Raw genomic sequence first — 25,843 nt, forward strand, 5'->3', positions numbered from 1 at the left:
AATTCCTTCGATATCGCGCGTAGTCGCGCGACTTCTTTCAACGACGCGACGCGTCAGCTGCTTTCGACCCTCGATCCGCCGTTCTATCGATCGCTTGCAGTCTAACGTCTACGACTTATCCCTGGTAATTGTACCTGTAAGCGTAGGGCTGGCCGAGGAACCGGCGACCAGACGAAAAGTAAACAGCGTGTAGCTGGAAAAGGGTACGATTTAAGGTCCCGACCGAGACAAAGGCCCTGTTCAAGCAGTTACGTCTCCACCGTCGCTGACAACCAATCTCTCTAGGTATTTTTCGTCGTATTAACCTCACACGGTTTGCTTGTTTCCTAGCGACGCGCCAATCGTCGTCCGTTGCCTCCGCTGTATCGCAGCCGCGCGAAAGTGGAAATCCGTTCTCCGAGCGGTGGAGAAATATTTTGCTTGGCAACTAAGTGATTGCGGATCTTGTCATTAGGTGATATTGGCGAAATCCGCAATCACTTAGTTGCCCGGCCAATATGAGAAAGAGAAAAAAATGAAGCAGCGCGAATAGAAGAGGAGACGGCCGAGCGATCGGAAATAAGTGATACGATCGGGCTTTCAAGCTTTCTTGTAGCGCGTTTCACCCCGACACGGGGATGACAGCCGCTGAATAATAGAAGCAGCCACGTCGAGGTTAGATATTCTTACGATCACCGAGAACCCTTCTCTTCCGGCGATACACAGCTAAATCGTTAATAATTCAGTCTTTGGCTCGAGCATTATCCCTGTTTCCGATTGCATACAACTATATACGATATTTGTGTAGCGAGCTGTGCGTCCACGACGAAACTCCGCCGCTCGTCGCAGTGCTTTTCCACCGAAACATCGATCGTCATCTTTCACTCGGCGATCTTCACTCGGCGATCTTCACTCGGCGATCGTACGTCGTCGCGTTTCTCTCTGTTCATTGCGCGTTCTTACGCGTTACAGCTTCGCGAGAGAAGCGGAAACCAGGTAAGAAACTGGAAACGTCGCTGCGAGTTCGCTTCGATCGGCGTAAGATTCGTTCGAGTTGCGTTCGCCGGCCGAGCGGGTTAACGAGATCGACAGACATTTTAAAAGGATGGAACATCGCTGTCGAGTGGCGACCGCCTTCAATTATTCAGGCGCAATTAACACGTCAATAGGTCCGTCGCACCTGGCTGCCGGTGCCGTGTTGCGCCAAATGCGTGAGCGTGTACGTGCGTTGGTGAAATGGTAGCCCGCTCTTATCTCGTTTCCTCTTTTCCGACTTTCCTTCGTTCTTTCGGTTTCTCGAGCAGGACGAGTCGCGCGCCAACATCCGTCAGTCAGACGATCGTGCGCGTTCGTCGAATGCACGGTGCAAAGTAAACCGGAAGGAAAGCCAGAGAAATTGGCATTTCAGCGAATTCACGCGCAACGATTTGGTATTAACGCGGTTTGTATCTGGAACGAGCAGGCAAAGCGCGAGAGGAAAGGTCGGCTGGTTGGACAGCGCGAAAGTGTACTTGTATCGATAGCTGTGTGTAGCCGTTTGGCTATGTACGCGTACCTAACGAACGTAGACGCGTAGGTATAGTGGATCGGTACAGGTATAGAGAATGGCGCAAGGGAAGGGAACGAGGAGAGAAGTGAGACGGGGGATGAAATGCGGGGTCGCAAGTCGGTATTGTCGTCGGTTACAAATCAAATACCCGATATCATTGTTTGGTACAAGCCAGCCACCCGACCACCCACCCACTCCCCTTTTATACCACCCCTTTCTGCAACGTTAACCTCGCCCACAACCTGTATGCCCTGCCGCGACTACGACTAATAACTGCTGGTAGAACGCGTTGTCTCTCGCCCAATTATCGCCCAGGCATCGTTCTCTTGCTTCTTACGTACGTCGTTCGCGTCGTCCACGCGCTCCTTTTTTCTCTCCCATCGTCGTTCAAAGTATTTTTCTCTCGCGTCCAACTTGCTGCTTTGTATTAACGAAACGTGCTTCGCTTTTAACATTTTCACCGCCACGCCGAAATCACGAGAGTATTTTTATTATTCGAAGCATATAATGGCAGAATAATAATAAATTGATGATTTAAGACAATATTCTTGCCTAATGGACCGTTTATCTTATTGGTGGTCACGGGTGGCCACCGTGGCGAATTAGTAACAGTTGATAGCGACATATTGTAACAAGGCTTCGTTTATTTCAACGAACCATTCGCATTCGTCGTTTCGTCGTAAGCAAAACGTGCAGAATATATTGTTGAAACGTGTGGAAGACATTAGTGGACAGTATTATGATTGTTCTTATGATTTCGACGAAACATTCAGCTGAAATGGTAGAGGTCCGGAAAGAAAATTACGTTTCTGATAAAGCAATGGTAGTGGTAGATTGCAACAGAGGAAAATGTGCTGTAGATTTATCAGATCGAATGATAACATATTCTACATCACATAGAAGAATCCTCGAGTGGTATATAAAATTAGCTTTATAGTTATCGTTAAATACATGAATTTCAAACGCGATGATACTCTATAAACAAGCAAGAAAAACAAAAATCGGGTATCGGATTTTAGAATGGCACTCGCAACGCACCTTGCACAGTGCCGTTCACCAGAACCGTCAAATATACTTATTCGACAAAGATCGCGTCACGAAACGCAGAAGAAAGAAGGGCAAGCGTACCTGGCGCGAAAATTTTGCAGAGAGTGCTATAAGAAAAACGTTGAACAGTTAGGATGAAAAATTGCTAAGAATCGGACCAAAGAGGTGACCACTTATCGTCCAGATTATATTAACGTGCCACATTTATGTTTGAAGTGTTTCAACACAGTGCACCGTTAGTTGCAACATTTGTTCTCATTTTTTTTAACGATGTTCTAATAAAAACGTTTAATTGTTCAATGGGGCACTTTTTATTTCAAAGCATCTTCTATTTATCGGTTATATTCAAAATGCCCCAACTGTCAATTTCCATTCAATTTTTACAATTGTAAGAAGTTGAAGCGCTCCGGTCACCAACGACCAACGTGGCAGTCAAAGTGTCAGTACGATGATCGCAAGAAACGTACGCAGAGCGTGCGTTTCGAAGCGAATAGAAGCAGAAACGTAGCAACTTGCGAGAAGAAACGCGTCGCGTCGAATCGTAGAATTGGTTCACCGTGTCTCCGATCTTTGCGAACGACGTTGAAACTGCGCAAAGTATCGATATCCTTTTATTACGTCGTATGGCGAGAGACCAGGCGCGAAAGGGAGCTCGAAACGGTCGAGAAGATACACGACGGAGGCAGTTTTCCAGAGAAAACGGAGCTTCTAGGAAATTTTGAAACGCCAATCACGCAACCTTAACTCGCTGAGATTTTCGTACGGAAGAGGAAACGTTTCGATCGAAGAAGAAGCCAGCGACGGTCGAATGTAGCTAAACGAACGACATCGCGATCTTAATCGTAGAAACGGGAAAGGGTAGCTAATCGGCTGATTAATTACAGCTTAGTCGTCGAGTGTACAACTAGGCTTGCGAGGAGTCGAAATATCCAGGCGTTAGGATGGTTTTCTAGTCTCGCGGAGAGGAAGAAATGGAGAGAGAGAGAGAGAGAGAGAGGCGTGAAGAGAGAAGAGATGGTGTGTAAGTGGTACGGGGGAATAAAGAGGGTGGTGAAAGTAAAAGGCAAGAGCGAGAACGAGAGGAAAATGAAAAGGGTAGGAGGAAAAGGAGGCGAGACTCGGCTAGGCACCGCAACGGTAGGCGATTAATGATTCAGGGGCAGAATTTCGCAATGCTAAAATATTAAGCACATAACTCTTTCTCTCTCTGTTTCTCTTCTTCCGTTAACTGGTCTTCTTCTCCTTCTGTCATTTCCCCCTTGCCGGTTCTTCCTGTGCACCCGTCCCCTTCGTCAACCACCCCTCCTCCATCTTTCTCTTCGTTATTACCCTCGTACTCGCTTCTCTGTCTATCCGTCGCGTCGTTGCGTACCTTCTCGCGTTCCGTCTGCCTCTTTCTTCCTCGTTTGTCTACGGCTGAATGTGTACGCACGGTCCTTTCACGTTGCTCGTGCGTACACGCACGCACACGCACGACCACTCGTTCGCTCGCACGCTTAGCCACACGGTAGTAGCATCATCAATATTTCTCTTTGCTCACAGTTCTTGTACAATACGTACAAGGCTGCTGCTGCCGTCCCTGTAATTCCGCGAGAAACGTCCAGAGACCTACCAAGCAACTATTATCCACCCTGCAAATGGCTAACTTCGAGTCACCCTGTATGCAGCGCCACTCGTCCCGATCTTTTCCACGGAAAAACTCACCGCATACTTGCTGCTTTTTTACCATCGGCGTGTTTTTTCGTCAAACGCCACTGCAGATCGAACGCGATCGCGAGATCGCGTTCTTGTTCGCCGACGGTGGAGAAGATCGCGGCAGCCGAGCGAAAAGGTGAAAAAGGTGGAAAGGCGGTGGAAAAGGATCGCGCGAATGATTTTACGCGGCGCGGCGTGAGGCCCTGGCAAGGTAACGGGGAATGAAACCGCGGAAATCCCAACACCGATACTTTACGGGTTTATTTCGCAGTACGCTGCAGCCTGGCTCACCCGTTTCCGCCCATTTTTTTCATCTCGTATTTTTTCATAACTGGCCTGCGAGAGTGCGTGTTGCCGTCGCGAAAGTACTGTCGGCTGTTGCGAATCGCGCGACCCCGTCTCTCCCAAGGCCGCCGTCCGGTTTTCCCGAAGATTCGCAAGTTGGCGAACGACGTACGCTGTCCAATCTCCGACCGATGTTTCCCATCGGCAGGAAACCGTGTCGAACGATTCGAGTTTTCTTCGCTGGCGTCTCGCTCTCTTCCAGTCGAAATTTTTCCATTCCGCCGGAACGTAGGCCGTTAGTATACCGTTTGCAGTTAAACAATATTACGTAGTAAAATTTATGGCTGTGCCCCCTTGCCGTAGCCAGCTTCGCACACCCTTACAATCCTCTCTCTCTCCCTCTCTCTCTCTTTCTCTCTCGGTGTGCACGGCTGAAAGTATCAACGATATGAGAAATACGAGCGTTATAGCCGCTGCTACCCCTGCGTTACCAGCCTACGATGATCCACGGCTTAACGGATACTACCCTAAACCAGCTCGTTCCCTTTTGTTTTTTCAAAAATCTCCGCTCGTTCGAATGGCTTCGTCGTTTCCTACCGAATATCTCGTTCTCGTCCGCCGAATTTCACCGTCGTCCATCTCGTCTTTCTCGCCTAGAGTCCTCGTTTAGAATTGATCGACCGGTCGTCGACGATTAGCCGCGTGTTCGTCGCCGGCGCAAAAGGAAGCTACGACGAACTAACGCGTATTTACGCTTTTATCGCGACGCAATCCCGCGGCATAACCGTAAAAACCGAACGATATTCTTCTGCGGGAATGCCGCGAGTATCGTTGTTCGCCAGGCGCGTTTACGCTTTTAATATCGCGGTCGTACTCGAGCGACCGACTCGACGATGCTGGCCGAAAGTAACGGCGGAAAATCGCGTTTCTAGAAGCTAGGACCCGGTATCGAAGTTATTAGCGGCGAGTCGAAGGTTCGTACGAATAGGAGACGGAAAATTGGTCGTTAAAGGCGGGTTGAACGAATACGGAAGAAGAAATTGCGTGGCGATCGAGCGATTTTCAGGAGGAAAGTAAGGGCAGAGACGAGATAGTCCCAAAATTCGCGTTAATAGCCATTTAGGAGTGTCTGGTGGAGTCGGAGGGACAGACGCGAACCGTCTCTTTGTACCCTTCTAATTTCATTAGAGCGGCCATCTCTCCTTTCTACCGACGAACCGTAACTCCGTTATCGGGAAGCAGGACTCGCTAAATACGACCGTTAATATTTTTGCTTGTCTCGAGGAAATGCCAGGTTTCGTCGCGTCCTTGTCGTTAAATAATCATCTGCTCTGTCGCGATCCAATTAGCCCGTTAGCAAGCGTGCACCGATCGAGACGCCGGCGTATTCTCTTTCCTTCTTTATTCTTACACGCGTCGTTATTGCTTCTTCGTCACCGAAATCCACGCGAAACATTCCAATCTGTTTCGTTCGGTCGACCCGGAAACTCGCAACGAAGCGTTTACCGAGACCGCAAAACGGTGGGCGAGAGAGCGACGCGGCAGAATTTTGCAACGTCTTGACCGCGCGATCCACTCGTTTAAGTCTCAGAGGATGTCGGCGCGAAACGCGCGATCGCCGCAGCTCCGGATCGCGATCCTTTGTCGTGCGCGTTGCCGCGACTAAAGACGAAGCACGGAGAGTCTGACGTGTGGGAAAAAGCGAGGATCGGTAGCGGCACACGCCATCGACGCGATCGACATGGAGCGCGCGACACGTCGAAAGGAAGAAGAGAGAAGAGGATTGGCTATCGGGGGGAAGAAGGAGAATGCGGGAAGAGAGAAGGACACGGTAGGACCGCGAGAACGGGCGCGAACGCGAACCGGAACGGGAACGCGAGCCACGGCGTCGACGGCGGCGGCGGTGGCGGCGGCGGCGGCGGCGGCGGCGGTGGCGGCGGTAGCGGCAGAGGCAGCGATAGCGATAGCGACCACCACCACCAGCGGCATCGGTGCGGCGTGACCTCCTCTCGTCGTCATCGGTGGATCGGAGTTTCGGGAGGCCGATCGGCGGCGGCGGCGGTGGGCCTCCTCTCCGATCTGCCGCGGCAGAATTTCTCTTCTTCTCGGCGAGAGAAGCGAGAGGCCGCTCGCGCGAGGAAGAAAGAAGGAGAGGCGGTATGAGGCGGTCTCCGGGGGCGGCGCCTGTCGGCGCGTCCGATCGGAAGGTGAGCCTCCCGATTGGCCGATGCGACGGCGGAGCGAGGGGAACGCGAGGACGCGCGAGCTACGTTGCTTCCTCCACCCGCACCCGTTCTCTTCGCGGTCTCGACGCGGTCTCCGTCGCACCGCGTCACCGTTTCGCTCGCGCCGACGCCGCCTTCCTTCTTCGTCGCTCGCCAGCCGCTCCACTCGATGGTTCTTTGTTTCGCCGGTGGTCGTCCCTGTCGCTCCGACCAGCCGCCTTGGCCGTTCTCTTTTCGCCCTCGTCTCTCTCTCTCTCTCTCTGTCGCACCCACGCGCCACTCTCCCCGTGGCTGCCGCGCGTCTCGCGTCTCTCGTCCATCGTCTCTCGCCCCTCGAGCCTCGAGTCGGCGCTGGCACCGCTGCAAACACACGGTATCGGCGCTCGGCCGCCTCACGGACCTCTCTACTGCCGTTCGAGCGAACCGTCGCCGCCGCGAGTCTCTCAGTTGCGACGCGCTCGTCACGGGGTGCAGATCGTGGGCGCTTCGTCGTGTCGCTCCATCGGTCCTCGCAACGCGCGCGGCCACGCATTATCGCGCGTACACGTTTTTCCCTCCCCGTTTCAACAGAGAGAGAAAGAAAGAAAGAGAGAGAGAGAGAGAGTCATCGTGATCGAGCTCGAGGCTGCCGAGTGCTACTTCGTCGATTGTTTTCAGTGCTTTCTGGTGTGTACTACTCGGTGAGACTTGGTAGAAAATATAAAGTACGCGAGACCGGTGCTTGTAATTGCAACGTTGCTGCGTACTCTTCTTGTCATCGCGATCTTCCGGCCGAGACACCGACGACCTGTCAGCCGAAATACAAAGGACAGCCGCGTGCTACCGTACATCCGTCGATAAAGGGGAGGGAAGTGGACATTCGGAAGGAAGTAAACGCGAGAAACGTTAAGCAGAGTTGGTTGGGTGGCGCGCGCGCGCGGGAACTCGTTACGGTCACCCTGTTTTCGAAAGTCGCGCGCGTGCACGCGCGCGCTGGCGCACGCCAGCCGTTTCTTCGATTCGAGTCGACGCGACGCGACGCGTAAATCTTTGGTCCGTAGAATTCCGCAACGATGCGCTCGATGGATCGCGTTCGAACGTAGCGACGCGCGATCCTCTCCGATTGTCCGTGATCGCGATCGAAAGAGGCGGTGGAAAGAAGAGAAGAAAGAGAGAGAAAGAGTGAGAGAGTGAGAAAAACGGAGAAGACTGTGAAACGAATCGAAAGGAAAACGGCGATGTTCGATCGCGAGATCCTCGGCGGAAAGATCGCGGCGGCCGCGCACGTTTGACGTACAGACGCGTGCGTTCCCACGAGAAAAACAGACGCGTGGTTGGCGCGTAATTTTGCGCGCGTGCTTGTGTACGTGTGTGTTCCAGATGCGGTCTAGCTGTTGATTCGTTCGCGACCACCGATCGGTAAAAGCATCGACGAACAGAGTTTCGTTGATCGAAAAACGGAGGAAAGAGACGCGAAGGGCGTAGAGGAGCGCGCCAAAAGTTGCGAAGAGGAGGCGGAGGAGGAGGAAGAGGAAGAAGAGGAGACGGAGAAGGAAGCGACAGTGGCGAAGAAAGAAGAGGTGGAGAAGAACGAGCACGAGAGCGAGAACGAAGAGGAGGAGGTGGAGGAGGTGGAGGAGGTGGCGGTGGTGGAGGACGCGGTGCAGGCGGAGGAGAAAAAGGTGGAGAAAGGGGAGGAGGAGAGGAACGGAAACGGAAGAGGAAACGATCGAGACGCTACGACCAGATCCTTCGTGGAAAACATGACACAGCAAAGCGGCGCTGGGTCGCCCCAGCAATTTTGCCTCAGGTGGAACAACTACCAGACGAATCTGACCAACGTGTTCGATCAGCTGCTACAGAGCGAGAGCTTCGTCGACGTGACGTTGGCCTGCGACGGACACAGCGTGAAAGCTCACAAGATGGTGCTATCCGCCTGCAGCCCGTACTTTCAGGCGCTTTTCTTCGACAATCCTTGCCAACATCCTATCGTCATCATGAAGGACATCAAATGGCCGGAACTGAAGGCCGCCGTAGAGTTCATGTACAAAGGAGAGATAAACGTGTCGCAGGAGCAAATCGGGCCGCTGTTGAAGGTCGCGGAGAGTCTCAAGATCCGCGGCCTGGCCGACGTAAACAACGAGCAAGAGCTGACGTCGAGATCGAGCTTGGAGGAAGCGGCGAACGCGGCAGCGATGCACAGGAAGAAACGACGCCGAACGTCGGACGAGAGATCGCCGCCGCCGGCCTGCAGCCCAGACCGGGTCGCCTCCGGAAGCATCCCCGATGATCAAGATCCGAGCCAAGGCGGCGGAGGCGTGATCGTACCACCTGACATTCACGGCATGTTGCCCAGCAGCTCGACTCCGCGATCCCTCGGATCTCCCGGAACTCCCAACGTCTCTGTCACGCCGCAGATCAACCTCCAGGAACTTCCGGTATCGCTGCCCCTGCCGCCACCGCCACCGCCGCCCCCTCAGCCCGGCCAGCAGAGCTCGCACTCGATATCCGCACACCACGTGCCTGGCCACGTGACTTCCGGTCCCCACGCCTCCGTCAACCACCTGACCGTACACGGCCAACAGCTCTCCGTTCAGCAGCAACAACAACAACAGCAACAACAGCAGCAGCAGCAACAGCAGCAACACCATCAGCAAGGCGCTGCCGGTCAACCGACTCCCGGGGACGATCTCGAGATAAAGCCTGGCATCGCCGAGATGATTCGCGAGGAGGAAAGGGTGAGTGAGCACGATTTTTCCGCTATTTTTCCTTTCCTACTATTTCCCCGTCTTTCGCGACGCAACGCGTCCACGGTCGTCGACACGACCACGTTCGACTATCGCGAACACCGTGTTGTTCACAACGACCGTTTACGTTCGCGTACAGCCGAATCGCATCGAACGCGAGCGCGCGAAAACTCGACGCACACGAGCGTCCACAACGGGCGTTTTGTCGAGCGCGATCGAACCGTTTTATCGACGCTCGATCGGGACGTTGCAGGGAACGCGCGACGTTCCGCGCGAATCTTCGAAACGAGGGTCGACAGGGGGACCAGGGAAAAAATCGATGGGACGTGAAAGCGTTTTTGAAAGTTGTTAATTAGGTTTTGCCACGTTAACGAGATTCGCGGCGGTCGCCGCTTTAGCGGCGAAGTTTCTTCACTGTCGGCACGCGTGGCAGCCTGCATTCCAGCGAATTCGCGAGAAACGACTTTGGAAAAACGACAGTCGGCGAGTTTGCCGACTGGACAAAGTCCCGAGGAAAAGGCGTCCTGTTTATAATTGGAGGATGTTGGTCCGCAGAGTTTCGACAGACCAACAGCTACACAGCGAAGAATCGCGCAGGTTAGGGTCGACGAAGCTGCCAATTACGAACGGCCGAATGTTTTTACCGGAAACGTCGTCTAACGGGAAGACCGAGCCTTTGCCGGAGAGGTCCAATTACCCGGCGATCGGCTTCGACAGTGTGCACTAATTGAGAGTATCAATGAACGTCAATGAGCATAGTCAATATTTGGACGCGGAGCATTCGACCGTTTTGTAACGTTCTTTTTGTTAAAACGAATGACAAATATTGACTACGCGCTCGTTCGCGCATACGTGACACACACCGGGTATCGACTGTTCTCGTTAATTACATCGGGACGACGGTGTCTCCTGCATTATTTATCGTTCGCCACCGGCGCAAGTTATTAAACGAACAGCTAGTGGCCGCGCTTCGTTTCGCCACTCATCCGTGTCGTCTACCCTGCCACGCGCTTCCAACGTTCAGGTCCGCGTACCACCACCTTTCGCAAACTTCCACGATCGTGAAATCGCTCGTCTTCATCGATCTTTCCCATCCATCCGACCTCAACCTCCTATCGATGTAACGTGTTAACGCGTTGACTGCCACAATACTCGTATTCGGGTGACGGCAAAGTTTCCGGTAGGACCGCGTCAGTCGTATTCGGGTGGCGCTTATTTGACTATTTGCGGAGGATCGTCGTAGGTGTTCGAGAAGATATTCCAGAGGAAATAATGACACTATTGAATTGTTATGAAAGTAATACGGAAATGGTTTATTGAAAAAATTATTTAGAATTTAAGTAAACTTTAAAGCATTATATATATAGCTGAGGTTGGTCGAGACAATCTGGACAATAAGTTGTTGTTTTCTTTAAATTCTCTAGTGTCTTTGTTCGGTCCACTCGACGTCTTTTATTTGCATAACGTAGTTTGCACGCGCGTCTAATGCTTCTTCCGGAATCATTCTTCCCAACGGCGATACTGTGCTGACTCCGTGGAAGACAAGGATTTTTTGTATTCTCAGACAACCCTAATAATTTTGCAGCTAATGATTCTCTAAATATTCTAATATTTATATCCTTCCTCGTTGCAATTTTGTAAACCGTCAAAGCGTTTACAACAGAAATTGCCAGAAGGAGTCGAATGCCAAGATTTCTGTACCATTTGATTCCTTCTCTAATTGTGGTGGCATAAGAAACCATTTGGTCGGAATAATCTATACCACACTTTCCTTCGTTATATTCCACAGCAGCTAGTGGTTTTAACGTTGCAGATGTCCGTTGGCTTGGAGAAGCAGCACGAATGCTACGATTTTTTTGTACTTGGTACCACGATGGCAGCCTGTTTTGTCGATAAAATTCTCACGTCCCGTGTATCTCTCCATTTGAGTACGACGATCCCGTTATCATCTTCTTCGGATACCGTCTGCCCTTTACTTAGTTTGCAACGAAGAATATCTTTTGGGAGGAATTTTTGTTATTCCTAAGTGTTGCCACTTCGTGCGTCTCGCGGTTTAGTCATAATATCGCTAATTCATAGCTCGTGTAAAAATGATCAATGTATAATGTTCGTCCTTGGTAGAAAAGTTTCTCTGCAAGCTGTAGACGTACATCGTGTGCCAATGCTGTTTCTCTAACACCGTCAGCTGATCTACCAGAATAAATTTTCATTGCCCGTGTATATGCCGTGCTTGAGCATAATTTGAATAATTTGATCGCGTATTTGCTATATGGTATATTGTTTGAAGATGAGTCTTCCGCGCCATGGAATCAACGTTTCATCGATAACAATGTGTTCTCGAGGCGTGAATATTTTTTCATACTTCCTTTTCAGTCTGTCGAAAATTTCGAGCGACTCGCATTACTAAAATACCGATGGCAGTACCAATCAGAGAGCGCTTGGTACCGCGGCACGCGTGGCCCGAAGGAGATTTCATTGAAAACACGCGTGGCAGTCGACGTGTTAAACAGATTTTTACCTCCTTCGACGACGAACAAATAAATCGGAATATCGTAAAAGCAAGTAGTTACAATCGATAGTGTACGAAAGCCGTAAGAAGCAGCGATTTGTCGATCGATTGGCGAGAAAATACAGACGGATCGATGATAGAGAGAAGGAAAAAAAATGGTCGGTAAATTTCGACGGAGATTCGTGGTTTGTCGAGCACAGCGGAAAATTGAGGCCGAGTATTATTTTTCTATCGTGGCTATACGTATATCGGTGTGGTGACGCAATCGGCTATGTATAATGGCTATAACATTCCGCGGAATTCCATTATGTTAACGCAACCACGTTCCAATTCTCCGGGCATGCCTGCTCGTATCGTAATACGCTAGTGTATCGCGACTGTTCCGCGATACCGGCGCGAAGCCTCTCCGATTAAAATGCCTAATTGATGCGGGTTCACCTAATAGGAGATGCGTGCGTTTGCAACAAGAGCGCGCGGCCTGCGTGAAAATCCGTCCAAGGGTCGTTCACGACCGACCATGGAAAATTACACGCGATAAAACCAACACCTGCTTACCTTTTCCTCCAGTTCTCGTACGTACGAACGATCTGTGTGGCTGTGTATGGGCGAGCGCGCGCGTGTCTGCACTTGCCTTGCCAACCAACGATGTATATAACATGGTGAAAAATACTCCCTGGCGAGAAGCGCGCCACTCAAGGATGGATTATTAAAGATTTAGTCGCCGCAAAGGATCGTTCTCAGCGTTGCAGCTGGATTTCCTTCGGATTAAGAGCTTTAATGAAACGAAATTTAAATATAAATTGTCTTTTAACTCTGGCCGATCGGTTGGAAATTCGCCGGCGGCAGCGTGCGCGTACCGCACCGCGATACGAGGCAATCCGATCTTTCGTTGGAATTTCGCTGGGCGATCGTCCGACCCGAGTTATCGCTTACCGCGGCAAGAAGCACGGAACGCGTGGCAACGGACGGCAGAAACGCGTACACGACGTGGAAAAGCAGCAAACTACGATCACGCGGTCGGTGAAGGCCGAAAAGTCGGGCTGGAAAAAATTTAATCTTTGCTCGCGTTATCCTTTTTGGCAATAACCGCTTCGCCCCTCCTCTTTCTCTTCGCGTCGTCCGTTGTACGCGGTTCGTAAGAGCGAGTTAGAGCGATCGCTGTCGCGTCGAGAGACGGAGAGACGCACGGACGGATAGGCGAAGAGAACGGCGGAAAGAGAGGACGAGGGAGAAGATGGGTGGGGAAAAAAAGTGGCAGAACGGTAAATCGTGAATCGTGAATCGTGTAGTAACCGGGCAAGCGCCATTCATCCTGATACGCAACGGATGCGACTACATATTTCCTTCGTTCCGTTTAAATTAGTGTTTTTGCCGTACGGTCTTGATTGTGTTTTCGCGGGCGTGCGGCGCGCGCTGCGACAACGTCCGCGTCTACCTTCGTAGCGGACACCGTCTACGCGCGTACACGTGTACGCACGCGTATCGATTCCGCGTTGATGAACGCGTAACGGCCTAGCTAAGCGATATATCAGGAGCGTCATTTCGACGGGCAGAGAGTGGCGCGCGATACGAGCCGCGGCAAAATTGAAAAGTTTGATGTATTAAAATGCGACCCCTTCTTCGAAACGTGGAGAAAAAAAGCCGCACCATCCCCGACGCGCGTTCACCGTCTGCGCTCTCGCCTACTCGATTACGCCGCCCGTCAAAAAGTGATCGAGAGTTTTCGTCTATCGCCGCTTTCATCTTACGTCGCCCCTTTCGTCCGTCCAATTCCAAACCCGACGCGCGTCCTGTCGCATAACCGTCCGTAAAATCGAACACGCGTCGTACGAAACGGGCGTTCAGGTACTTTGGTTCGCCTTTTCTCGATACCTGCGCCGACTTCTCCGCGATACGGAAATTCCACGATGGTCATGTCTTCGCTAGCTTCTGGCGATGGCGATTGGCAAAGGGGCAACGATGAACCTGAAGAAATTGGTAGGTACCTGTGCGTGACCAACGGTTATAATTTCGTCGTGCGATCTCAACGGAAGGAAGAAAGAGGCGAGGCCGATGAAGGGAAACCGGGACGCAGTCGAACAGACTGGAAACTCGGACGAGTTGAAATAGACAGAGTCGAAGCGTAGTAGCCGACTCGACTCGTTGTCGGCACTGTGTTACGTAGCATCCATCCGCACACACTGTTTTATAATAAGGGACGGCATAATGCTATGTGTTTGAAATATTTCAAAAATTGCCTTCCTAGGAAACTCTCGGTATAATGGCAATACTTGGAACGTAATCTCAGGCTAACCGAACCGCATACACTTAACTTTGCCTCTTCCCGTCCTTTCCCGTTGCTATTTCTTCCCCTCGTTGCTGCCTTCTCGCTTAGCTTCGTTGCTCGGTCAATCGGTTTTCCCTCTCGTTTCGTTCCCTTACGTTTCGCCAAATCGGCGACGTCGTTCGAAACCGTCGAGTTTCCGCGAATTTTCAATATGTTCGTCGGCAACGCGTGTCTTCAACAGGAGGGAAAAATTGGCGATGTTTTTGACAAATATTCGCTTGGCAACTAAGTGACTGCGGATTTTGTCATTAGGCGGTACTGACAAAACCCGCAATCACTTAGTTGCCAACTCGATAGATCGCCAGACTACAATCCGCGGACCTGTTTAATTCACCGAATCAACTTAATTTACTTGCCGAAAGATGGTTGCTTTGATAGAACAATTAAAGCGAGATTAAACGAGAGGCAAAATACGGACGTAAAGTAACGTTGAAACGCGTAATCGCCAGCGACTATCTGCGGAAAACCGAGGTGAAAGATTCAGCCGCGACGCCTGTCCGTGGCTGCCAACCGCAAGCTGAAATTCTCCTAAGCAGTTTCGCGCAATAACAAGGTGGAACGTTAGACACGGCGCAAGAACGAACGGTTTATCTGGACACAAAAATCGTCGGAAGAACCTTGCGATTAATTTTTTACCGCGCCGCGTACGGACGTCTTCCAGTCGTCCTACTCGAAACGTGGCGCGACGTTGCAGCGACGCGCGACCACCGTATCGCGACGTCTGACGATTCGAAGGATTGGCGATTCCGAGGCGAAAGCAATTCGTCGGAAAACGGAAAGGGGAGCAGCTTTGCGGTTGTTAGCCAGCGGCGATAAGCGTCGGAGGAAAGGGTGAACAAGTAGACCGGGCCCGAATGGACGGAGGGGCTGAAAGGGAGGGTAGAAACGAACGTTTCCATTTTGAAAATGCGACGCAGGATGGATCTGGTGGCGCTATGTACGGCAGGCGACAGCTCCGACGAAGCCGCGGTAAATCAGAAATTATCTTGCGTCGCGTCCGAGTTGCGCGCTGCCTTTTCCCATCGAAACGCGCATAAATATACGAAGCGGCGGGCGACGAGGAAACACTGGAAACAGAGGAGAACCAGTGCGAGAAAGAGAGAGAGAGGGAAAGGGACGGTGGCGTCCCGCGCATCGTGCATCGTGCATCGTGGTTCACCGTGCATCGCGCGTCGGGCATCAGCGACGTACGCTGCGATGTATGCCGCGCACCGTGCACCGTGCACCGCCCTATGCCCCGTACGATATTCGTATCGTTCACTATACATCGTACGCGATACACGATACACGACGCACGATGCACGGTGCACGATACACGATACACGACACACGATACAGCCGCAACGCGGTCCGACCGAAGCAGCGTCGACTGCGACGGAGGCGCGCGTCCCTAGCCGACGCGTGTGCGTGTGTGTTGAGCGGCATGCGCGCGCGAATCTCCGCTCCGGCCCGCAGATATATTAATACGTAGACTGTACGTCGCGGTACGCGTGACTTGATGGACGGATGACCGGACCATTCCGCAGATTGCTTCGCTCCCGATTCCGACCGGAAGCAGATTTATAACCTCTCGTCGTTATCTGCCGCGCAACGCCACTCGGGCCCGGACATTCTGGCTCCTCCGCTTCCGCTCGATCATCGATCGATCGTGTCTCGTCTTTGCGAGACTCCTTTTTTCTTGCATTTTTTACTCGCCGGCCCGCGGCAAACGTTTTTCGATGCTTTTGTAGCGACATTCGACACCAACTAGGGTCGGTCGACGGTAGCGCAGTGGTTAGCGCCAGTAGACTACCGAAGCGTCCTGTTTTGCGACCAAGTTTTCAGGACAGAAAAATCAACCAAAAACAAAATTACATAAAAGCTCCGCTCCCAAGCTGCTTAAATCCAAAGATTAGATTTTAACACAAAAAATGTAAAGCGCCGACACATAATATAGTATGGCTATGTCGTACCATCGCGTATCGGTACTTTTGCCTAACACATATTATCAAATTCATAGTTTATTGTGAATACCCAATATGTATTTATATGTATCTTGGTTGTAAATAAACGTCATTAAAGAAAAAAAAGCAGTGGTTAGCGCCTTAGGTTACGGACGTTCGGGACCCGGGTTCAAATCCCGGCGACTTGTAGTTTCGATTTTTCTTTCCACGGCATCTAATTAGAAAGAAAAGCAGCAGTTCCTCCCAGCGTTATCTACATCAGCAGTAGCACTATCACCACAATTACTACAACTAACACTGCTACACACCTCGCTTTTAAGTTTTACTCGGCGGCGAATCGAAAGGAGGGAAACGGCGGGCAAGACAGGCGCGCGGATACGCAGAGGGGGGAAACTGGTGGCGTCTCGCGAAAGAACGGAAACGGTGGTGGACGAGGGCGAGAGAGAAGAGAGAGAGAGAGTGGGTCTTTCGATTTGAATCGAATCGTGGAAATCCAGCCTCCCTCGTTTCGGCCGGTACAACATCCCTGAAACGCGACGCGGGCGTCGCGATAAATTAGATTTAATGACTGTCGCAAAAAAGCGCGATATGAAAGTCGAACGCGCGGGACGAACCGATAGAATTAAATTCTAGGATATTCGATTACATTCCCTCTCCCCTCCCTCCCTCTCTCTCTCTCTCTCTCTCTCTCTCTCTCTCTCTCCCTGTTTCTCCTCGCCTGTTTCTGTTCGTCCTGCTCTCTTCGCGTCCCGTTCGTCCTATCCTCCTCTCTAGCCAATAAAACGATCGCTGTTCGTTGCTGCACATCCGAGTTTTCAGCGGCGTCGACGTGCAACCGAAAAAAACCCTCGATCGCGTATAATAGGCACGCGCGACCTATAGAAATAAGACACGCGGCGATGACGCCCGTTTAATTCTGACACGAAAGCCGAGCGACGTTTCGTCGAGTTTTCCTCCCTCTTCTGCCGGCGTCGCGCATCCTACCGCTTGTTTTACGCTTCAATGCCTCGAACGTTGAATCGCCGAGCAGCGTTTAAATCCGCTCCCTCGAAACTCGCTACGCTTACGCGTCGATTCCACCACCGGTGTACTTCGGATTGCCGCAGCCTACGCTTTCTCTTCTTTTCTTTCCTTTCCCTTTGTCGTTCCGTCATTTTGTTTCTTGTATTTTCACCTGCTGTTGTCTTTATTTTCTTCGTTCGTCCTTTCGAATCTAACACAGAACCAACGACAGGCTGGAAAATTTGGCTAAACACCGACGTATTCCGCTTGCCAACGGTACGTTTATACGAAGCAACAGCAGCAACGTTCGATCGTGCTTTTGCTCTTGCGAATCGATCAAAGGAGTTTGGAGAAACGCGCGTGAATCTCTTACGCGCGTATATTTGTACATATTACATAGGAGCTGGCTGAGTCACGCGCTCAAATTTGTTTGTCGGAACAGCGTGGCGAGTCGGTTAATGCCGAGCGTTACACTAATAGGAGGTAGAATATAATCTCATTTACGTCGATGACTCACGTCGCGATACTTGCAGCGAATATGATTCATTCGATCCGATTTGTACGATCGCCGCTCCCTCGTTGCTCCAACGCAACTCCGGTTCCATGCGAAAGATATTTAGGCAGATTGGCTGTACCGGTCGTTCACCGATTTTCTCAAATAACCGTGAATTTCCTTGAAAGGATGATCCGAAGGAGATTAACACTGGAATTACCGATAGTTAACACGCAGCTATATTTCTACCAAAAGCAGTCAAAATGGTCTTTAAAAAAATAATAGAATATTTGTATATTTATTGATTTATTTCCTCCTTGCGGAAGCAATTCCACGTTACGTAGCAGATTTTTGGTATTTCTAATCCAGCTGGGACCATCATCCCTAAACGAGGGTTCACACGTTTATAAAATTGTAGAACCAGTCGTTTTGATTGCTGCGGTAGATCTAGCGATCGATCGGGAATTTTCCTGACAACTGATATCGTCATATTAAACGATACACGATAAAAATTGTAAAAACGCGTGGGAAGTTGTACAAAGCGAGGAAACTGGTTAATTGAGCTTCGATAAACAGATTGCAGAACCCTTTCACACTTCGACAAATACCAGTCATTTTGACTGGTATTGGTATAAGTAGCTTTGATACAAAATTATTTTCAGTTTGAATACATAGAAAGCAAAATAAAATTCATCATATTATTCTTTTAGTTATCGTTGCGGAAGTGAAAATAATATAACATGAAGTAGAAATTTTAAAATAAAATTGTAGAACCAGCCAATTTGACTGGTGTGGTAGTTCTAGTGTTAGCATCGAGCGATATAGCGATCGATCGGGAATTTTCCTGACAACTGATATCGTCATATTAAATGATACACAATAACAATTATAAAAACGCGTCGCAAGTTGTACAAAACGAGGAAACTGATTAATTGCGCTTCGATAAACAGATTGCAGAACCTTTTTACACTTCGACAAATACCAGTCGTTTTGACTGGTATTGGTATAAATAGTCTCGATACAAGATTATTTTTAGTTTGAATATATAGAAAGCAAAATAAAATTCATCGTATTATTCTTTTAGTAATCGTCGCGGAAGTCGTTACATAATTGCGGAAAGAAATGTAACATGAAGTAGGAATATTATAATAAAATTGTGAAACCGGTGAATTTGACTGGTGTGGTAATTTTACTGTTAGGCGGATATTCATCGATATGGGCGATCGATTTTTGAAAATCGAGCGAATATAACGAAGGACATCGGGATGGTTAGAAGGAAGCGTTTAACAGCGGAGGAAGTTTCTTCGCGGAAGCTAGATTAGTCGAGTTGCAAGAAAATAGCGGGTCGAGATAAAAGCGAATCGGTCCCGAGAAACCCATTGTCTCGCACCTCGTTTCGTATTCCTATCCGGCAGTTAAAAATTCCATGTTGCATTGTACCGTTGAGATTGCGTCTCGAAGGAGAAAACCGCGCGTCGATCGTCGACATCCGTCGAGTAGTCCGCCGACTCTTTCGAGTTTTCGCACCTGTCTCTCTGCTTTTCGACGATCGAAATTTCGCGCCGTCTTGCAGGACGAAAACGCGGAACCGGTGCAGCGTAAACGAAACCACGTAATGCTCCGTGTCTGTCGCGTATATCGGCTAGAACTGTAGAGATGGCGGCCCATTGTCTGGACTACAAATTAATCCGGCGATCGATACGTAGCAACGTCTTGGCCGGGTACACGCGGTGTGGTGACTCGCGGAAACAAAGTCGATAGAATGGCCGTGCAGTGCTGTGCTATGGTATGCGGCGTGACGTGACACGACGCGCTATGTTGCGCGATACAACGAGCTACGGAATCGGTTGGCCGCGAGCAAACCTACGCTCGATCGAAGACGAAAGTCGATAGGGTCGCTTCATCGAACGTGTCCAGCCGACCACTTTCGTCGTCGTTTCTTGCACGCTCCTCGTCGTTCCTTGCACCTTCAACGTCGATGGAAACACGGTACGGCAAGGTCGAACTCGAAATTCTCTGGAGACGCGATCGGACCGACGCGCGTCGACCTCGTCCTCCTATCCTTCCCCCACCAACTGACTTTCCACGAGATCCGGTAACGCGTTAGAATATTCAGCTAGAAAATAAAAAAAAAAAAGAAGGTTCCCGGACGATGGAGGGTATTGCATTAACCAAGATTGCTGACGATAAAATGAAAATAATGCGGAATGACGTGCGCGCTGGCGAGGGAGGATGAGAGCGGGCCGAGCCGAGGCTGAACGAGGGGGTGAAAAACGGATAAAGATAAAGTACGAGGCAAAGTAGGTTCGTGAGAGTGTGCCGGCTAGAGAGCCAGGATCATCGGGGTAAGAAAGAGAAGGAAAGCAGGGTAAGAAGGGGTGAAGGAAGTAGGCGCGCGAAGAGTCGGCGGTGAAGGAGGGACGACCCGACTGCCACGCTGTTAGCTTGCAGCGTAGTGGTAGAAGTGCAGTAGCTGGGGCGCGAGAAAGAGACGATGTTGGAGGATGAGACGTTGGGTGAGAAGCGAGAGCGCGAGGATAGCAGCGGGGCTAGACGAGGCGACTGCAAGGAGGCCGCTAGTGCGACAGCGAGAGACGATGAGAGGGCCGGAGTAGCGGAAAGGCGTCAGGAGATGCTGATAATCGCGTGAAAACTTGTTCCGCGCGAGCAAACGTTTCGGAAAACGCGTTCTCGATCGCAGCGAGCAAAGTCGCCGTCGCTTTATCCATCGCGATTTTCAAAACGCGTTTCGATTTGGCGGCAGAGGTTTGTACTCGAAGCGAGTCTGTCCGTTACGTTGACGCGAGACCTCGAACGAAAAGGAAAGGAACACGTAGGTGGTTGATAGAGACGCTGGCGAAGGTGAGAGCAGATAACGTGGTCGGCGCTGATCGTAGACGGGAGCTGAGAAAAGTAGTAGACGAAGAGAGAGCGAGAAGAAGCGAAAGAGACCACGGGGGTGGCGGATGAGGCTGCGGCGATGACGATGCAGCAGGAGGTTAATGTATTCGGTTGTGGAGCATAAAGCGACTGTGCGGCGTTCACCACGTAGCGCGTAAAACGTGCAAGTACACGTGTAAAACCCACGTACTTACACGGTTGACACGGTCGCGTGGCACGCGAGCTTCTTACCAACGGCAGGTAAAGTACTCGCGAGTCTCTGCCGGGAGAAGTTTCATCTTGCGGATCAATCTGTTTGCCGCGTTCCCACTGCCGGACGAAACTGTGCTGGCGGCACAGGACATTTTTAATATCACGACCGGACGATTAACGAGATTTAGCGTTGGAACGCGCGGCACGAGCAGTGGCAATGGTAATTTAGAAGTTTAATATCGGTGGCATGATTTCTCACCGGCTGATCGATAATCATCGGCTGCGCATCTTTTGTTTCGCGCGGACGGTGACAGCAGCCTGGAGGAACGCGGTCCAGTCCCTCGTTGGTTGGCAAATCGTCCGCGCGCTAGGGAACCGAACGGAATGGTTTCGAGCGGCGAACGAACGCCCACGCGAATTCGGTCCACGAACGGCGCACCGCCGGCTGCACGACGGGTGGCCAATCGGTGAAAAAAACCGGGACTAAAAACAGAGGGCCTCGTACACAGGGGTGGTTCCATAATCCTGCGCCCTGCGACGCGGAGGTGGGGTAAATGCGCGGGTGCGACAGCGCGAATTCCTGCCGCCCCACTCTCGATGCACCTGCACGTGCATCGCATCGACTGCACACACGACTCATTCATCGTCTCCTCCTCCTCCTGTTCCTCCTGCTCCTCCTTCTCCTCCGCCACTCCACCCCATTTTATTCCATCCCATTCCTCCGCCAATCCCACCCCCCCCTCTCGCTCCTTCCGCCCCCCGTCCCTGCCCTCTTCTGCCCTGCCCTGCCCTGCGCTACCCGTCCCTCCTCCCCCTTCCCAACGCTTTCCACGGCTCGCCTTACGCCGTTTCGCCTTCTTCTAATCTTTCTTCTTCTTCTTCTTCTTCTTCTTCTTCTTCTTCTTCTTCTTCTTCTTCTTCTTCTTCTTCTTCTTCTTCTTTTTCTTTACCTTCTTGTCCTCTTTCTTATTCTCGCGCTTCTCTCTCCGATATTCTCTCGCGACGTTGTTTCGCCGATCCGATTATACGTAGACGACCGGTGACCACTGTAGCTCTCAGAGTATCGCGTTTTGCTATTTGATCCTGTTACATGGCAGTCGCCGAATGTTTAACGTTCGCCGATCTGTTTCCTCGGGTTCGATCGATCGGCCGATTTTTCAGCCCGGTCCAACGTTTCCTTTTAAACGGTCGGCATTTGCTTACGCTGAAAATTACGGCCCCTTTACGAAAGCAGCGGTAGAAAGGGAAAAGGCCGGGTGTAATCGAATTGGAAATCTTTGCTGGTCGTTTTGCAAGCAGCGTGGGAAGCAGCGGCGATACAGGCGGAGCTTTAACCAAGAAAAAGGAGAATCGAGTTAGGAAAGTTGGGTCCCGTTAATTTGTAACAGTAGTGGCCATGGATCGTCGATCGCTCGACGACGCACGAGTTGCAGGGAAATCCGAAATTCCTAGCACGAACGGCCGATCCTCGCTGCATTAACGTTTCATCGCGCTCGGTACATACGCCAGGGTGGCACATCGATCGTTACAAAGTTCGGACTCGAGCGTCGAAGAGACGCGCTCTTACGCCAGAAAGAGAAAGCGTAGAAGAAGAAGAAGAAGAAGAAGAAGGAAACGGAGAAGGTGGAAAAGAGATATGACGCGTCCGTGATAGAGGAACACCGACACCGTGTTAGACAGGGACGGTCCGGCGAATCGTCGCGTCGAGACGTACAGTGAAAGAACGAGAGAGAATGGGAGCGGTGAGTGGCACGGACCGGCTGGAGTGTAGAACGGGGGAGGACCGACGGCGACGCTGACGGAGACGGTGAAGACGAAACGAAGACGAAGATGGCGAAGCAAGGAGCGAGAAAGTTGGAAGAAGGTGTGCGAGGGATGGGCAAAGGGAGAGAACGGCAACGAGCAAAAAGAGAAGGCAATGAAAGACACAGAGAGAAAGAAAGACGCGTAGAGTGGGACGAGAGGAGAGTAAGTTGACTTTGCATTATTTAAACGGCGTCCTAGCACGGTAACACGTGTTCTTTTGAAGTCTCGCCCCCTTCAAATATTCAGACTGACGTCACCGCCGTCATATTCTTCGCTCGTGGAAACCCAGCAAAGCATATACGCTTGGAATACGCGCGTTCCTTCTATCGTCTTTTCGCCTTCTCTAGTTTGTCTCGCGTCTCTTCCTTCTCCTTTTCACCACCTCCTTCTGTCTCTCTCTCTCTCTCTTTCTCCCTCTTTTTTTCAGTCGATCGCGCGCCATCCAGCCAGGCGCCTTCCGATCGTCCAGCTTTCGCCCTTCCGTCAGAGTCCTGGAAACAGGCCGTGTTTCTCGCGATCCCATAGCGAAATATGGGTTTCCTCTATGTACGATTTCTCGTCTCTGCTTGGCGTTCGAAACCGATGCTTGTCGGGAGAATGGCGAACAAACGCCACTCGATTGTTTGCTCGTCGCTGGACCACCGGTTGCCGTTTCTCGGACTTGCCGACGCATTCCGGAAAAACTGAACGCGCCTTGGAAATAAATATTATTACCAGGCACGAACGATAAAAACGATATTGTTTCGCAGACCGAATTATCGCGCACCGGCGAAAGCGTTTTACGCGCGCTTTTATGCTCCGTTATTTTTTTCCCTCGGCCGAACGATCGTTCCGAGAATCGTTGACCGCTGTGAAAATCGCTGCCTTCGTTCCGACAGTTTTTATTCGCGAATCTTCGTCGTCGTGTCTTCTCGCTTGCCGCTCCGAATTTTCCACCATAAGGCGCGATGAAATTCCTATCGAAATGTACGCGAAACGAAAGACGTGTGGCGCGGTCGTTGACATCGGCGCAACTTGACGCAAGGTCCTGCCCTTGAAACTACGGTCGATTTCGAACGTTACGTCCGTTAGGACGCGCGGCGCTAGATTCACGCGACAGGGTTATCGCGCTCGGTTAACGAGCTCGTAATCGCCGTTCTTCCATCGTTTCGTCGATCATCGCTTCCGTCTTCTCCTCTTCTCCTCGTCTCCGCCATATCGAACAGTCGAACGTTTGCTTCTATCACCGAAAAAGAAAGTAACATTGCCGAGGGAATTACGGCGCGCGACTTAAGGAAACTTGGATTTTTTATTATTTCCCATCTTACGAATAAACAGCAAGTTGAGCTAACGAACGCTCGCTGTAGCTAAATTGAAAAATTAAAGCGTTTGTCTGCCGCGCTGTTCCACGGAACAATAATAATCGGATGATTTCATGGCGCATTTCAGCACATGTTTGGCTAAGTATAGACTACGAGTAAAAAAGCTTTTTTTAGAACAGCTTCTCGCTGATCGTTTCGTTCAAACGATAGTTTAGTCGATTGCGAAACCGATAGCAGATAGGATAGTTGGTTGGCACTTTCGTTTTATCGTATTTGATTAGAACGTGGAAAGTGCGAACGTCGGTGCGTAAACCGATCGGAAGAAAGGAACTGCCGAACCTCGCAGCTTCAACTTACGTCATGTCCGTACGAAACACGCTGTTTATTATATAACACTGGAGAGCGTTCAACGAACCGCTGAATAGACCATTCAACGCGTTTCTAAGGGACCGTTAAGTTATTCCGCGGATATAATTGACGCCGAAGTCCGCGTGGGACTCGGGCTGCTCACGCTCTCGTAACAAACTGCTTGCAAAACATTTCGTTCAGCGTTTACACGCGTCCTCTGTCCTTGTCGCCTCGGTTTTCTTCCTGCTTTCTTTTCTGTCACGCCACCGTCCCTCGTTCTCTTTCTCGGCGTCGTTTCTTATTCCCTTCCGAGTTTGTTGCCGGCGCGGGGCGACGACTGAAGCGGCGGCTGAAGAAAAGGTAGAGGGCAAAGCGGAAGGGAAAGCAGCGCAGGAGAAAGGAAGACGAAAGAGCGCGCGCGCGCTTGCAGATGCGACGGTGGAAACTCGGCAAAGAGTGGAGAGTCGAACTAAAAAGAGGCAACTGGGCGATGCTAGAGCGTAATTGAAACTTTGTTTCGCTCGCGACAATGCCGGAAATTGTTCCTACCAGCGATTCGACGAGGGCTCTCCCGTCTTGTTCTCGGATCGCTTACCGTCCGGCCGACCGTTTAAATCGGAGAAGAGCAAGTAACTCACGCCCCCGCGATTCCTACCTTTTTCTTCTTTTCCCCTCCCTCTTTGTTTCCCTTTTTCCACTTTTTACGCTTACCACCTGCGATTTCAAACGATTCTCGCCTTGCCGCGAGCTCTCATCGTCTCTGGATACTCCAGCGCCAAGAGTTTTTCTCTCTTTTCCTACGTTCCTTCTTGCTCTTCTTTTTCCATCTCTTCCTCATTCTTCTACATCTTCCGTTTTTCATAATAACGCACGGTTCGGATATGCTGCAGCGGCGCCAACCCAACCGAATAAATTCCACTTCTCCCTCGGGAGGTTTCCTTTCGATGGTTCGAGCCTGGGCGCGATTCCCTCGCGCCACGTGGCTTACGCACGATCGGCAAACAAGGGCTTGTTCCGTTTAGTCGTGGCAGATATGATATATGGGAAAGGCGAAGGCAACGTGGTGGGCCGCGTCGAGACGGGGTTGCAGCCACGGCCACGTTACAAAGGGTCGGGTGTTATCGGCGACGCGCGGCCACTCTCACCACTACGCGCGCCAACTTGTACAAACGCAACGCGACGTGTCATCTCGAGAGAGGGAAAGAGGCGAGCGAGAGAACGAGGCGGAGAAAGAAAGAAGAAAGGCAAAGTGGCGCTCTCGAGAAGCGCCTGTCTGCCGTAAAGAATGCAGCCAGCTCCTCGTTTGCTTAGCTCGCTAGAAACGGCCGGGACTGTGCTTTCAGGAAGAACAGCAAGCAGCGCGAGGCCGCTACCGCGTCAACGAATCGGCGCAGCCGGCCGAAAAACGCTCGGTTCCTGCGAAAACGCGGGCCATCTACCGTCTTCTTAGTCTCGTTTCGTCTTCCCTTAACACGTTGGTCGCCGTGTCACCCATATCTGTGTGACGGCTATGCTT

The 25,843-nt window shown here is 51.1% G+C and overlaps 1 protein-coding gene across 1 annotated transcript in view; it reads left to right on the forward strand.

The window, feature by feature from the left end:
- The window catches only part of LOC138184890 (protein bric-a-brac 1), a 222,559-nt gene that overhangs the window by 45,469 nt on the left and 151,247 nt on the right, over positions 1 to 25,843 (forward strand). Inside the window, exon 4 of the mRNA XM_069123310.1 lies at positions 8,140 to 9,497. Within this exon, the coding sequence (XP_068979411.1) occupies positions 8,523 to 9,497 (975 nt within the window). The 5' untranslated portion in view covers positions 8,140 to 8,522. The remainder of the gene's footprint in view (positions 1 to 8,139; positions 9,498 to 25,843) is intronic.

Source organism: Bombus flavifrons, chromosome 1 (genome assembly GCF_040668555.2).
Source record: "Bombus flavifrons isolate JBK064 chromosome 1, iyBomFlav1_principal, whole genome shotgun sequence".
NCBI classification, from domain to species: Eukaryota; Metazoa; Arthropoda; class Insecta; order Hymenoptera; family Apidae; genus Bombus; species Bombus flavifrons.